The 14,648-nt window shown below is 40.6% G+C and overlaps 1 protein-coding gene across 5 annotated transcripts; it reads right to left on the bottom strand.

Moving 5' to 3' along the window:
* Nucleotides 1-914: 914 nt before the first annotated feature.
* ankle2 (ankyrin repeat and LEM domain containing 2) lies at nucleotides 915-14,361 on the bottom strand. Of its 5 annotated transcripts, none has more exons than XM_077521219.1 (15): nucleotides 14,234-14,316; nucleotides 13,097-13,192; nucleotides 12,968-13,022; nucleotides 11,930-12,379; nucleotides 10,790-10,984; nucleotides 9,724-9,908; nucleotides 9,290-9,478; nucleotides 9,054-9,176; nucleotides 7,305-7,368; nucleotides 5,977-6,152; nucleotides 4,769-4,875; nucleotides 4,500-4,687; nucleotides 2,980-3,805; nucleotides 2,449-2,580; nucleotides 915-2,345 (listed from the first exon to the last, which is right to left on the bottom strand). In XM_077521219.1, exons 4-15 carry the CDS (start codon nucleotides 12,366-12,368, stop codon nucleotides 2,132-2,134), a joined length of 2,838 nt encoding a protein of 945 aa, XP_077377345.1. In that variant the 5' UTR covers nucleotides 12,369-12,379; nucleotides 12,968-13,022; nucleotides 13,097-13,192; nucleotides 14,234-14,316; the 3' UTR covers nucleotides 915-2,131. The 5 variants fall into 5 exon arrangements, with proteins under 5 accessions (XP_077377345.1, XP_077377347.1, XP_077377348.1 ...); XM_077521221.1 differs by lacking the exon at nucleotides 14,234-14,316 and adding an exon at nucleotides 13,457-13,615; XM_077521222.1 differs by lacking the exon at nucleotides 12,968-13,022.
* Between the last annotated feature and the right edge of the window lie 287 nt (nucleotides 14,362-14,648).

Genomic DNA, 14,648 nt, shown 5'->3' on the forward strand with positions numbered 1-14,648 from the left:
TGGCGATCCTGCCCTCTTGCCGTTTTTTTTTTTTTTTTTTTAAAGAAGGAAAGATGGTATATTTGCTGAAAGTCTGGTGCATCATCAGCACACTGGACCTGCTACTTGTGCGGTTCTTAGCTTGACTGGGATTCTCTATAAGTTCATAAATATGATCCTTTTGACTATTTGTGAAATTGAGGCTGCTGTTTTTTTGACTCTTTGAACCCTGATGGTTTTTGACTGATGGCACACGTACTGCACAGTATGGAGCTTTTTTTTTTTTTTTTTTTTTTTTTTTTTTTAAAAAGTCATTCTCATTGAAATCATTCCAAATGAAGATCTCTGGTCACCTGTTGACATGCCGCGGCAGCCGGGGGACGCACGGACATCGATCACACTGATTTGTCATTTAGCACAGTAGTTGTGTTAGTGTTAACACTTTTATTGACGCAATATCTTGGAGGACAAAAAAAAAAAATCCAGTTTCAAGTACTTAAAACAGGATCTCACCTCACAGACAAGCTCTGTGTAGACGCCGCCATTTTAGTGGATGGAAACGATGACGTCATGACGCATTTACGCCAAGGCAGAGCATGCGCATTCCGGACGCAGCCACGTCACTCGGAATTAGAGAAGCGTATACGTGACGCTGACGAAACGAAACTAACCCCAAGAAATTCAATTCCGTTCAGCCTTTTCAGTCCGATTGAGGTGTTTATATGGAACATTTTTATTCCGTTTGGCCGGAACACATGGCTCCATGTAAACCAGGGTGTCAAGGTGTCTCAGTACAGTCTTTTCTACCTTCCAACAGTTCTCTGTAGAATAAATAATTCCATGCATTAAAACTCACCCACGTAATTGAAAAAGTCACATTCCATTCGACAGACAAAATGAGAACCAAAACAATGGACGGAAACATTTAGACAGAATTAAAGTAGGAGTGATGTTTTATTGACTACTTGAAAGCAAACACATCCTTGACATACAGGAAGAGAATTCATCAAGTGTTAAATGCAAAAAGCACAAGAAGCATGTTGTAAGTTTTTTAGGGGCACTTTTGCAAAGCTCCACACATTCAGAAACATTCAAAGAGCCAAAATAGTGATATTTCCTCTTCTAACCTGAGAGCACAAGTGTGATGACAATCTCCTCAGCAAAGTTGTTTGTGCTCTCTGAGAAAGGTTGAGTTCACCAAAAGTTACATTCAGAACAAATCAAGTGTAAGTGGAAATTGGTTTTATCAAAATGTATTTTTTTCCTCCTCTTACGGCATTTCATGATTTTACACTTTTCCTCCATTCTTTAAATTAGAGGGAAAGCTCTGCCATGTTTCCATATCAGCCAGATATTCCTCTTCAAACTAAAATGTGTGACTACTGCCAGCTCTCACGTTGTACTTCAGTTTTCTTCTGCTCTGTAACGGCAACACAACACTTGACTTGTGTTAGTCTCACACAACGGAAGTTGGCTTGAGACACGCGAGAATAGTCCAGACAGGTTTCAAAAAGGGAAAAGTCAAGACATCCTGGTTCCACTGAGAAACGATTTAAAAACACAAATTTATTAAAGAAAATAAAAGCATTGGGAAGATTGTTTTGGGTTTGCTGTAATGCTGCAGCTTGTCCACAGGTGAGCTCGATGATGCGCCCAAACTGACAGAACGAGACCATCGCGTCAGAAAATTAAGGCAAGTACTGAACTGAGGAAAATGCAGGAAATGGCAGTTGCTTGAACATCTTTGATATAAAAAACAAAACAAAACAAAACATTTTGTGCTACTGACCAACATACAAAAAAAAACATTTTTTTTTTCGTTTTCAATTTAAGAACTTGTTTAGTGCTTACAATGTTTCTTGTGACAGACTTGGGGGCGTGTCTTGTATCCACACCATCCGAAAACATTGACTTGGGCTATGATACAGATGCTCCACACTTGTCACAACATCACACGGTCTGCACCGATAAAGTACACACACATCACTGAGGTTCCTTTTTTTTTTGTCTTCTAAAAATCCTTTTTAAAATATCACGTGTGCTGCGGTTTAATAACAGAACTCCTCTACGCTATTCCAGTCTTTTTAATAATATCCGTTTGTTCGGGGGCGGGGGAGCTCGAGGATGCGGCGGGCGGAGTCGACCCCCTTTTTCAAATGGACGACTCGCTCAAGCGCTTGAGGCGATTGCGTTGGATGTGGCGCACGTGGGCGGGGCTGTAGCGGCCGGGGCTGAAGTCCGGCGAGGCGGCCTGGCGGGCGGGACTGAAGCGGCCCGGCGGAGACGCGAGGACGGCGGAGGGAGAGCCGGGGGTCTGATGCTGCGTGGTCCGGAGTCGCGGTTTGACCGCCGCCGGGCTCGGCCAACTGGGCACATTCGTCAATTGCGGCGTTTTAGGAAAAAAAAAATGGTCTTGCGGAATATTTGATTACGGCTTACGGAGAGCGATCGTACTATTTGATAGGGTACCTTCTCATGTCCGAGGAAGAGTAGGACCTCATTGTGCTCATCCACTTATGAATGCTGGGATATTTTTGGAGGTCCACCTCGACGCCCCCAATTGCAGACAACACGTCTCTGTCCAACTTGGTCGGCGAATCTCTGTGAAAACATCAAACAATCAGATCATATCTGTAACATCATCATTCCTTATATGGTGTTGTTTTTTTTTTTGTTTTTTTTTTGTGGTTTACAACATATGAATGCCTTTTCTATTCATTTCAATGAATGTGGTCATGGAACAGATTAAATTTGTCAGTTAAGCTCATCAGGATTTCACTTTTACAAATTAGAATTCTAATTACGTTACACATCAATCAATAATCAATGCAAAGAAAATGGTAATTTTCACCAGCATTATAATAATTAAACTACTTTTTTTTTTATATTAATGAAATAAAATTAAAACTGCTTTAAAAGAAACAAAAACACTGATATAGATATATATATATTATTATTTTTTCTCTCCCATGTAATTGAATTAGAAAAACAACTTCTCACCCAACGATGAAGAGTCCTCTCCGACTGTGAGGTGGCGTCCTGGGAAGGAACTCATGGGAATGATCGAAGGACTTATAGGAGGACGACGACGACCCCGAGCTGCTGAGGTCCCTCCCACCATGGTCCCACGATTTGGACCTGGCGCACAAGTTACGCACCCCCGAAGCCGCCCCCCTCGTCCTGCTCGTCATCTCCAGGCCGTCCTGGAAAGCCTCCAAGAACTCCTCGGAGCCGCCGCTGCTGCTGCTGCTGCTGCGCCGCTCCTCGGCGTCGCCCCCCTTCAGGGCCTCGTCGCTCTGGCCGATGGTCAAACGCTTCAGCCCGCAGCTCAGGTCGGCGCCGACGGAGTCCGGGCTCTCCCTGTGCCGGCCGCCGCCGCCGCCGCCGCCGCCGCCGCCGCCGCCGCCGCGCCTCTCCTCGGGCGACTCCTGCAGCGACATGCGCTCAAACTCCACCGACAGGTTGGCGACTGGTGACAGCAAACCGCCGCCGCCGGTGGAGGAGCTCCGAGGGAATACGTCGTCTCCGTTGAAGACGGCGTCCCTCGATGAGGAGCAGACGCCGTTTTTGCAGACGGCGGGCGGCAGCCGGTCCTGCTCGGCCGCCGTCTCGATCAGGTCGCCGCCGCGATACTTGAGCGCCATGGGCATGATGTGAACGTCGTGGCCGCCCACCGCCCCCTTCAGGTCGTCGATGGACGCGGCGGAGGAGGTGATGCAGGTAAGCGCCGCGTTCTGCCTGTTCTTCATCTCCTCCAGGCTGATGTCCTCGCCCTCGTCCAAGAAGGCGCCGACAGAGATGGAGTTGCAGAACTTCTTGGGCTTGCCTGCAACCAAACACGGATCGTCGTTTCTTAATAAGTCCAACACTTGCTGTCTGGATTTTTATTTACCTTCATTCTGACATGATGAATAAGTAAATAGAAGGATAGCATCAAGTATTGTATTGACAAAAATGTTGGTTTTACAACTTCACATTTACGCGCTATTATTTTTTTGTACAATTGAGTATTCATATTCAACAATAAAGTGCAGCAGCATAATGGGATGGCATAACCTATGACATAACCAAAATTCTTCCATGTTTCACAGTAAGGAAGAGTTTTATTATAGTTTTGGAATTCTCATTTGAGTTAGTTTTGATTTCATTTTGAGGCTGTTTTTTTTTTATTTTTTTTTATTTAGTTAGCTTTAATTCATTTCCTGTGCGGTTCTGTTAGTTTTAGTTTACTTAATAAATGCTTACTTTTAGTTTATAGTTTTAGTTAGTTTCAGATATTTTTTTTTAATGTGTATTACTTGTGCACAATATTTAAAAAAAAAAATAAAAAAAATTTTTTTAATTGAGCAATAACTTCAGATATGATCATATGCAAATGAGCAAGACATAACAGCACACTCACTCTCCAAGAGTGCACGTCCATAACATCCTGTTGTTTATGTGCGTGTTGTAGTATTTTTCACGTTCAACAATACCGGTATTATTTTTTCCCCCCTACTAACAGTAATCGTTACAGGTACCTGGTGAAGGCGTTTTAAATCTGTTGCTGGTCTCATTCTCTCCCTCTTCACAAGTCCGTGGAAAGAAATCCCTCTTACTCAAGTACTCGTCCAGCTTGTGAAGTCCCTTGGATGATGACAGATCGACAAAACTGTCAAGGAAGTCCCAATATTCCGCCCAGGGGTGACCCATCTCGTGAGCCAAATCTCTGGAAGAGAAAGAACACGCATGAATATTATATTATTAACACAGTTCTATGTACAGCAAAAAAAAACAACTGTTGACCGACCTGCCAACCCGTTCCGCACCGCGGTCAGGATCCGACTTAAGGATGTTGTGGAAATGTTCTGCTCGGTTCCTCGGCGGCGTCTTCCAGGAACGGCGAAAATCACCTGCCTAAAAACGGGGGCCATTATAGTTTGTGGTCTAACATAACAATAATGGTTCACATGACGTGATCTTTGATACTACTAGGGGTGTGAATTGCCTAGTACCTGACGATTCGATTCGTATCACGATTCACAGGTCACGATTCGATTCGATACCGATTAATCCCGATACGAATGGTCACGATTCGATATCGATTAATCCCGATACGAAAAGTCGATTGTTGCGATTTTTTTTCATTCATATTTAGAAAATACTAATCAGTAAGCTTGTAGAGTGTAAGATTTATATGAAAATGTATTATTTATTTATCTGAAATTTCAGTCTTATAGAGGTTGTAATATGTTTCATGTTTGAACAGCATTAAAATAAAAATATTAAGGCTTAATGTGCCGTTCATATAACATTCTTCCATGCTCAAGGTGTGAATCCTAAAAAAAAAAAAAAAAAAAAAAAAATCGATTCTGCCGATTATTGAATCGATTCGAGAATCGCGCGATGTAGTATCGCGATATATCGCCGAATCGATTTTTTTTTTTAACACCCCTAGATACTACATTTGTATGGAGGACTAAAACTGCCAAATCTCAAAATAAATAAAGACTAAAAGTGAAAATAAAACAGGTATTTAAAAAAAAATCTAATTTGAATATTCTATCCAAAAAGAAATAAATATAAATGGAAATAAAAAGAACAAAATATATACATACATAAATACATTTGTATTTAATTTTTGAATTATATTTTTTATATCAACTTTTATTTTTACTTTTAGTCATTTATTTAGTCATTAATTTATTTAGTCATTAATTATTCAGTCATTTATTTAGTTATTTATTTCGTCATGTATTTAGTCGTTTATTTATTTTGAATTTTGGCATCTTTGGTCCATACTGCCAAGTGGAAATGTTATTCAAATGAGGGGGCGGTCCTAAGCGTGTGTTGGGTTGGACTCGGCCGTTGCAAACTGCCTGTCATTGGTCGAGCGAGCGTCTCGGCGAACGAGGAAGTCACTTTCACTTTTAGTCATTTATTTATTTTGAATTTTGGCAGTTTTGGTCCTCCGTTACATTTGAGTGAATGCAGATAAGAAGTGGATCCACGTCTTACTTTCGAGGGGCTCAGCGGACCAGCAAAGGCTGTGACAGTCATGAGAGGATCCAGCGGGCTTTTTGTGTGCCGTTGGATCAGCGAGAGACTTTCCGAGGCTTCGGGCGACCACGGAGCGCCAATGATGGGCTGAGAGGTGTTGTCGGCTGGCCTGAGCAAGGGGATGTAGCAGCGGTCTACGAGGAAGCAGAAAGATGGCGGCACACAGAAGACGTTGCGCTTCCATTTTTCAATGACTAACAGACACGGACATTATTTTGCAAACAAATACCATACTGGGAAAAAGTACTGTATGATCTTTTTCTACTCTTATCTTCTTTTAACTGTACATAATTGCAGCAGCATCGCTCAATGGATTCATGCTCAAAAAAGAAAATGCAAGCGTTTTTAACTCATTCACTCACCGCCATTTTCACATTTCGCAATCCCGTTCGCTTTACTGGATTTTGACTGATTTTGCAAGGCCCACAGAATATTGGGTTCTATTGCTATAAAAGCATGGAACCTATCAAAAGAAAGATTAAAGTCTCTTCTTTCATCAGGAAAAAAAGTATGTTTCTATCTGTTTCCATTTTGCAGCAAATAGCATTAGAAGAGAGCTAAGTTTCATCAGTTTTCACAAATCTATTTAAAATTTGAAGTAATTTAGCTTTTTTTCTAGATGACCCTGGTTGATCTCCTTTGCTCTGCTGCCACCTGCTGGCCGCTTGTATAATAACTACCATTTCTGCAACCGTTCTTTGCAGTTGAGAGGCTGCATCAAAGCCTTCTGTATGCTCTAGCATTAAAAAAAAAAAACCCAAAAAAACGAAAAAAAACGTATAAATATGTCTTTGGGACACAGAAGTCAGCTACTTTTCAACAATCATAACATGACAAGAATTAAAAAAAAAAAATTAACATATGTCAAAATGTTGAGTCTGGTTGGAATGTCCACTTACGACATTAGTACAACTACAACACATCAAAAAATGTGAAAATTGGACGACGGACGATGGGGAGAAATGTTTTTGACTGATAATATTGCCAATAGAAAATCTGAACCCAAAAAGTAAAACAACACACCCTCATAATATCTCCTCCAGACTTTGGCTTCATCTGTCACTCAACGAACGCCTTCTCTGATTGGCTGACAAGTTTCAGTTAAAAATAACTAAAAAATAAGCTCATACGGGCCATACATTCAAATTCCAAGCGGCTGTCCGAGTAATTTTTCTCTTTGAGAATTTCAATTTCTACTTCACAATTGCACTCATTGAACCTGACTTTTGAAAAATACTCAAATGTTGGCATGCACACGATATGATTTTGAAAATGTTTGTTCTTACCCTCCAAATAGTCGCTTATTTTCTCTCTCACTTCTTGGGTTGAGTTCTTTCTGCGACAAATAATCTAAGAAAAGGGAGAAACGGTGTCAATTTGCATTGCAGGCAGCTGTCACAATGCGTCTGTTGCTGGATTGGCAAGGCAAAGAATGTGCTGATGCTCATCTAAAGTTAGTCAACAATGTGCAGTGAGTGATTGCGGCCAAAAAGATTTCGAAAGCCATAAAAGGTCAGAACTTCCTCAAGTCACACAAATGAGACTTGAAATAGCTGCAATGTTCCTATTGTAATTGAAGGAATTAGTCTTTTTCTTAGATATTAGATTAGATAGATATTAAAGAGATTCCTTTTTTTCTGCCGAATAAAATCACATTTTTGAGGCTCTAAGCATGCACAAAAAACACATCATGTTGCACACACCTGACAAAAAAAATTGGATATTTTAAAGTCATACACAATCACCAAAAAATGGCTCTGTAGTGACCCCTATAAAAAAAAATTCAACCAACTCCCATCCACAGTCCGCTTGACCGTCCTCGGCCTACGAAAATCGGCACGTAGCGCACCAGAGATGTACGCAAAAATTCAGCACAAGCCATATCCTAAAATGGACAGGAATTGAGCAATGATTTTTTTTTTATGTCTAATTTTGTCCCATAGTTGCACATTTACACAGGTCATACTTTTGCAAATCTGTCCTCCAGGTTTCATCTGCTTGACTGCAAACTTGTTCTGCACCATCTCAAGAAATGGGAAATTAAAAGGCAAGCTATGAATTTTTTTTTTTTTTTTTTGCCATATTAAATGATGGTGGCAGGCTTCAAATTTTCCTTCGCCACAATAGACCAAATTCTGATGATTTGCTGTGACAACAGAGGCTGTTGAATGAATAATAACAAAACAAATAAAAATGGCTGACGGGATGAAGCTCAAGCTTATTGATCGCCGTCACCAGAATACATTTAAGACGCATAATTATCAAGTTCTTAACCAAAATGTCACATATTTTTGATGAGAATCCAGACCTGAAGACATCACCGAAAATATTTTTCATTGTAGTTATAGCACCACCTACTGGCAAAAGGAAATAACATGTTTGGTCTTTGATATTTTCCTCCAAGCAGGTTAACTGGTCTACATCAAATTTGCTCAGAACAGCATTAAGACTTAAAAATCATACTAAAACACAAAGTTTTCGGTTTTCGCCAAGTGGCACTGCCATGGAAATGTGCTGTTCAAGAAACCTTGAGAAGGGACCACGGGCGAGGGTCTAAACATGTACAAAAACTCGTGAAACTTTGCATACACACACATCAGGTCTGGCAAACAAAATTCCCTATGTTAGAGGTTTATTGTGCCGTTTTAACTTCGCAATGTCTCATATGTCGTCCAAAATTGCTACAGTACATAAATGACGGACGAAAACCACATGACTGTTTTGATGGGTCCGCTATCGTGATGTCACACGATCTTACCACAAGAGCCATTCTGTAAATGTGTTCATTAAGAAGGTTTATTTTTAAGATTTAAAACTATTTATAATCATAAAAATCCTACTTATCATATCATGCTAAAATTATTAAGACTTGAATAAATGATTTAAGACATTTCAATGCCAATTAAGACCTCATTTTTTGAGTGCCTTTTAACACTTTTTAAGGATGTGCAGGAACTTTGTGTATGTCTACCTATTGTGATGGTTTGTTACTAAAACCAGCATGGAGGATTCCAATGTAAATAACACATTCATACATCACAAGGCTTGCGGTCATCACTGTTCTTGCAGTTCTTATCCGTGTCAGGATGTGAGCACAGCACGTTGACCACTTCTGGACAGCCAAACTTGCAGGCAAAATGGAGTGGTGTTTCAAAACCCTGACACACGTAAACAACAAATTAGAACGTCAACACACACCAGAAGAATACTTTGATTGAATCTGTTTTTTTTTAATGGGCTAAAAACCACAAAAAAAAAAAAAAAAACGTACCGCCTTATCCGGAGTGTTGAGGTAAAGATCGACAATGTAACGGATGCGCTTCTGCAGCATGTCTTCTTGGTCGTCAGGGTACATGAGGCGCATAAACTCCGGGTTCTCTAAAGTATCCAGCAGGAGTTGGGCGATGCCGGCTTGGTTCTCCTTGGCCGCCACGTGCATTACGTTGTACCTGCAACCCTCCTGAGCACACGTTGCAATCAAAAAGTGTGAAGGAGAATATCGCTTCTCAACAGCAAAGTGCCTCGTAAGTTAAAACAACATTTACCGAACCCGATTTAACTGCACATGCATCACCTTCCCCGGTCACAGGTGATTATTTTATTTTTTTTTCAAAAATGTGGCAATTTAGTTACATTGATGTTGTCAAAGCAGAATGGGGCAACAATCTCCACTTGTGCAGAAAATGTCATGTTGCATATGCTCACCTGCACAATAGTGGGGTTATCCCCGGAGCCAATGAGATAGCGTGGGTTGCTCCAGACAATCTCAATGAAGGCCGCCTCATCTCCCTTCTCCACAGCTTTTCTCAGCTTGGCCGTCAGGTCCTGCGCGCGTGGGCTCTTAAAACTGTTGGCTCGTTCCCTGTTGATGGTATCCACCTCCATCATGTCTAGTGTGCGGAGAAACACAACAGAGTGAGGGGCCAGGATTCGTCTCAAAAACAGAAAATTAGTTGCTAGATTCAATTAAATCCAGGTCTAAATAAACAATTTCTATTATTTGTGTGAACAGACTGCCAAACAAAGCAACAAGAGAAATTGTGGGTGTGCAAAAAATAAATAAATAAAAATAATCGATTCTCATTCCGTATGATTCAGAATCGATTTTAAATGTCCCAAAATCTGTTATTTATTTTATATTGTCTTCCCCTTGTAAATAAAGATGACTTGATTGTGAATGCCTTTACTGGGAGTGCTGTTCATGTTGTACACGATTTGGCCACTTAGGGGCAGTGTGGTTCCACACGTTCTGTTAAGTTGTAGCCACATTAGAGAGTAGAAGGAAAAATTCACGATGGAGTTATTCCAATAAGAATTTTGTAGCGTAGGAAGAGCATATAAAGTATGAGTAATGTTAAGCTGCTTCTTTGTAATACATTACTGAAGAGTTTGGTACGAATATTCGTTCTTTTGAGTGATAAAAGTGCCCCAAGTAGCGTGCTAATTAGTATTAGCGACTTAGACTGGAGTAGAACATGACAATTCTTTGCACAGCTATAAATTGAAGCACAAATCATTGTCAATCATTTTGAATCAAAAATCATTCTGAATCAAAAATCGATCCTGAATCGAATCGCACATCCAAAAATCGGAATCAAATCGTGAGACAGTCAAAGATTCCCACTCCTAACAGAAATGTTGGTTGGAATTTACATATATTCAGTAAACAGGACAATACTCAAGTTGACAGCCGTGAAACTTTTGATTTACACTTTGGTTTGATTTGCATGTATACAAAGCATTCAGCTAAATACCAGTTTACATACTGTACCTTTACTGACGATTTGGCCTGGCTTAACAGGAGACACGCATGCCATGGATTTGTTGGGAGAGGGGAAATAGTCGCACATCCCCTTGGCAAACTTCTCAGCATCCTCACGGTTGGAAAAGGCTTTAAAACGTGCTCCCTTCATCCCCTTAACAGCTTGAAGGGCATCTTTCTTATCTGTATAAACGTGTGCTCTTTCTGCAGGCAGACAATAATCTGCATAAGTACTTGTCATATGAACTTATTCTGCAACATAGTGTGCACTCAAATTTAAACTCCTTGCCTTGACATATAACAAAAAAAAACATCAAATGAGTTTAAGGACAACAGGAAAATTGACCCAGACATGTTATGGCAGAGGTGTCGCAGCACAAATACTAACGCCTGAAGAGTGAGCACATCAATGCTTGGAAATCACATACCGGCAACAAGCATGTCAAGTTGCACTAGGAAAGTAGGACAAGAATGCAGCAGGCATTGCGATACGCTTTAAAAGTAGGGATAGACCGATAATTGGCCGGGCCGATTATCGGCGCCGATATTTGGCATTTTGACAAATATCGGCATCGGCCATTTTTTGAATCTGAAGCCCGATAAAGCTCACTGAGCAGGGAATACTTGCGAACGTAGCGAATTTGGGGTTTTCATCAGGATTTGTAAGATGTTCGCAGTCAGTTTTTATTTGTCGAATACACATTTGGAACATATTCACACAATTTTTCACCGCGAAAATCTTTTTGAAACGTTTTTACGAACCCTAACAAAAACCCCAAATGAGCTACATTCACATGAATTTGTTACTCAGTGAGAAATTATATATAGTTTGAAAGAATTCCCCCCCATTTTACTGCAAATGAATATCGGCTTGAAATATCGGTTATCGGCCGACTTGACTACAAATAATCTGTATCGGTATCGGCCTTGAAAAAACCATATCGGTCTATCACTATTTAAAAGCCACTTGAAGTACGGTGGAAGGCCAATTTTTCACAACATATTTGTTAATACTGCAACAAGGAAGTGTCCACATGGGAAAATTGGACATAGATGACACATGTGAAAAATGTACGCCAAAAATGATTAGATGCTAATATGGTCCAAGTCGGTATTGTCTCCTAAAAAGAAAAAGTAACACTTTCTTACCATTTCGAGACAAAATGTCCTCCCACGACGGACATACTCCATAATAAAAGGACGGGGATACTTGTGCTGCTTTTGAAGGGGTTTTCATTTTGGATTGAGTGCTCGAGATCTCCTCTTCCTCTGGCGGGTTGAGCCCCACACCATAGCCAAAGTCCAGTTCCTCATTTGGGCCGCTGCCCGCTGCAACGGTTGCGTTGGTACACGGTAAAGGTTTGTCATGGTCAGCTGCTGAAGCCACGCCGTCTGCATCCCTCGCAGAGGAACCGTTGTCCGTTTCGGTGGCGTCACTCTCCGGCCCAGCGAGCATTCGCGCCAACTTCTTTTCAACGATAGATCGGGTGGTGGCCGTGATGGCGATGCACTTCAGGTCTGCCCGGGCAAATTCCTCACGCAGTTCATCAGCAGTTAGGCCCTTCAGCCTGGTCAAAACTGCCTCCATTCTTCAGCTCCCTGGAAAATACCAGAATACGACACAGCTCAAGACAAGCAGCTATTAATACTGTAATAGCAGTAAATTTGTCTCAATTTATAAATGCAAAGAATAAACTATCAATGACAAATGTGTGCTTTCCACAACATGACCATTGAATAGCAATCCAGAAAAATCAGCTGAGAGATGGAACTCGAGCTTGCAAACACATTCGGGGTGATGAAATGGGAAACAATCCCTAAAGTATTGATGATTTATTTGACTACAACCGTCTCCAGCAGCACACAGGCAAGCTCCTAAATTGACCTTTCACTTGAGCAACACGGGCATCAGGGAATTCATACTTGCAAAGCGTCCTGAAATCGATTCCGCAGACGGTGTAATAGTTTCAAAGCTATTTCGGTAACTTTGACAGTAGTGTCTGAGAATTGTGGCCAGTGTTATTTAAACTAATCGGTTATTCCCACAGCAATAGACAGCAAAGAGCAGATGACATTATTTATAGAAGCATATTGATCTTCTTATTGGAGGAGCAAAAAAAATCTCCATCCGTTCTTTTTCCAACAGTCCTATAGTTCAGGTCAGGATCGAGCTGTGCACTACCAAACCTGTCACACGGTGAGTACAGTGATCATCATTCTGCTTTCCCTTCAATATCACGCCCTGAAATAAGAAATAAGTCACTGTAACCCCGTTGGCATTAAGCAACAAATAAAAGTAAATAAATATCCACATACATGTACAGCTAGCCTGTGCTAGCGAGTCATATCAGTGAGGTTGGACTGCCGGGTAGTGAGCATGGCTAGCCTGGTAGAATCAGCTCTGATAAAACCCTACCCAAAAAGGAGAAACGTATGCAATTTGGCCAAAGACTATCAAGATGTCGATTGCACAATATCACACACAGATACACATTTTTTTAAAGACACGGCTGGATTAGGCGACTGAATAGATGCTGTCACACCCAACTGTCATTTGAGGTGGCTTCTCAGCCTGCAACGTACAAATTCGATACGTCTTCGGGGTGATGATGCCGATAAAAAAACCGAAAGTGCATCTGATGACACTTTGTAAAAAAAATGAGTACTCATACTCACAGAGCAACATGTTTTGTATTTTACGATGAGCTTTAGGCGGTCCTCGTTAGTTTTACACAGATAAAGTGGTGGACAGACACAAAGCTGAGGACGGTCTGATAGTCTCGTCTCATTGTTTACAACGTTTTCTGCGCATGCTCAGTTTCAAGACAGTGCGAATGTAACGTTCCCCATCTGTGGGATTTTTAAAAATTCAACATGGACCACTCACAGCAATATACTGTATACACTATTTACACGAATAAGCGAGCGCATATAAACTGTTTCTAAAATTATTTGTGGTAATTGGGGGCCATGACAGCAAATATATTTTTTTGCATTTAGTGTACAGTTAAGTGCATAGCCTACATTGAGTTTGTCATTTTGTCCTTCTCTTTAAACGAAGTTCTGATTTGTACGAACATATAAAAAGTACGCACACTACGTCTACCGGAACAAAAGGTAAAAGTAAAGTCAGTTAACAAACGCTTGGGACGGTAACTGACAATTGTCAGAACATACTAATAGGCAAAGTAATTTAATTTCCCCTTAAATTGACAGCCACAAAAGACTGAAAACATCAGTTGGAAGTTTTGAGCGCATTCTGAAGAGGTCGTGCTAACGTTAGCCTCTTTGCAAAGTAAGATTCTCACCATTGCCAGCGACTGTCAGCGTATATTTTCTAATGCATTTTTTTGATGTTCTACGTTTAAAAAGTACATGGAATTGTTGTATAATAACAGTTAAAATAAAATAAAATAACATATAATTAAAATATATCAAATAGACCATGCCCACCTCCTCCTCCGCTCCTCGGCTACCAGATGGATTTTAAAATACTGACAGCAACTCAGCAAGGACCCAGTCACTGTCGCCTAACGCTGTGCCTGAACAAAAATAATGCCGTTGAAGTGAGTACAGTATTTAACCCACTTCCACTCGAGAAATAACGCCAAGGCAATTGTGCGATTTTATAACATGTCAACAGCCTTAATTTAATCAATTTTAATCATTAAAAAAAAGAAAAAAAAAGAAAGAAAAGTTTTAAGATTCACAAGCCATTCCCTTTAAAATGCCAAGCGTACAGTTGTACAGAGAACATTTTGGATTACCTACCCATCTGCGACAGGAATTGTACATCTATTTATTTATTAAAAAAAAAAAAATCCCTCATTGTCTGACGGCACCTTAGAATTCCAACACTTGTTAGTAT

Source organism: Festucalex cinctus, chromosome 5 (assembly GCF_051991245.1).
Source record: "Festucalex cinctus isolate MCC-2025b chromosome 5, RoL_Fcin_1.0, whole genome shotgun sequence".
Lineage (NCBI taxonomy): Eukaryota > Metazoa > Chordata > Actinopteri > Syngnathiformes > Syngnathidae > Festucalex > Festucalex cinctus.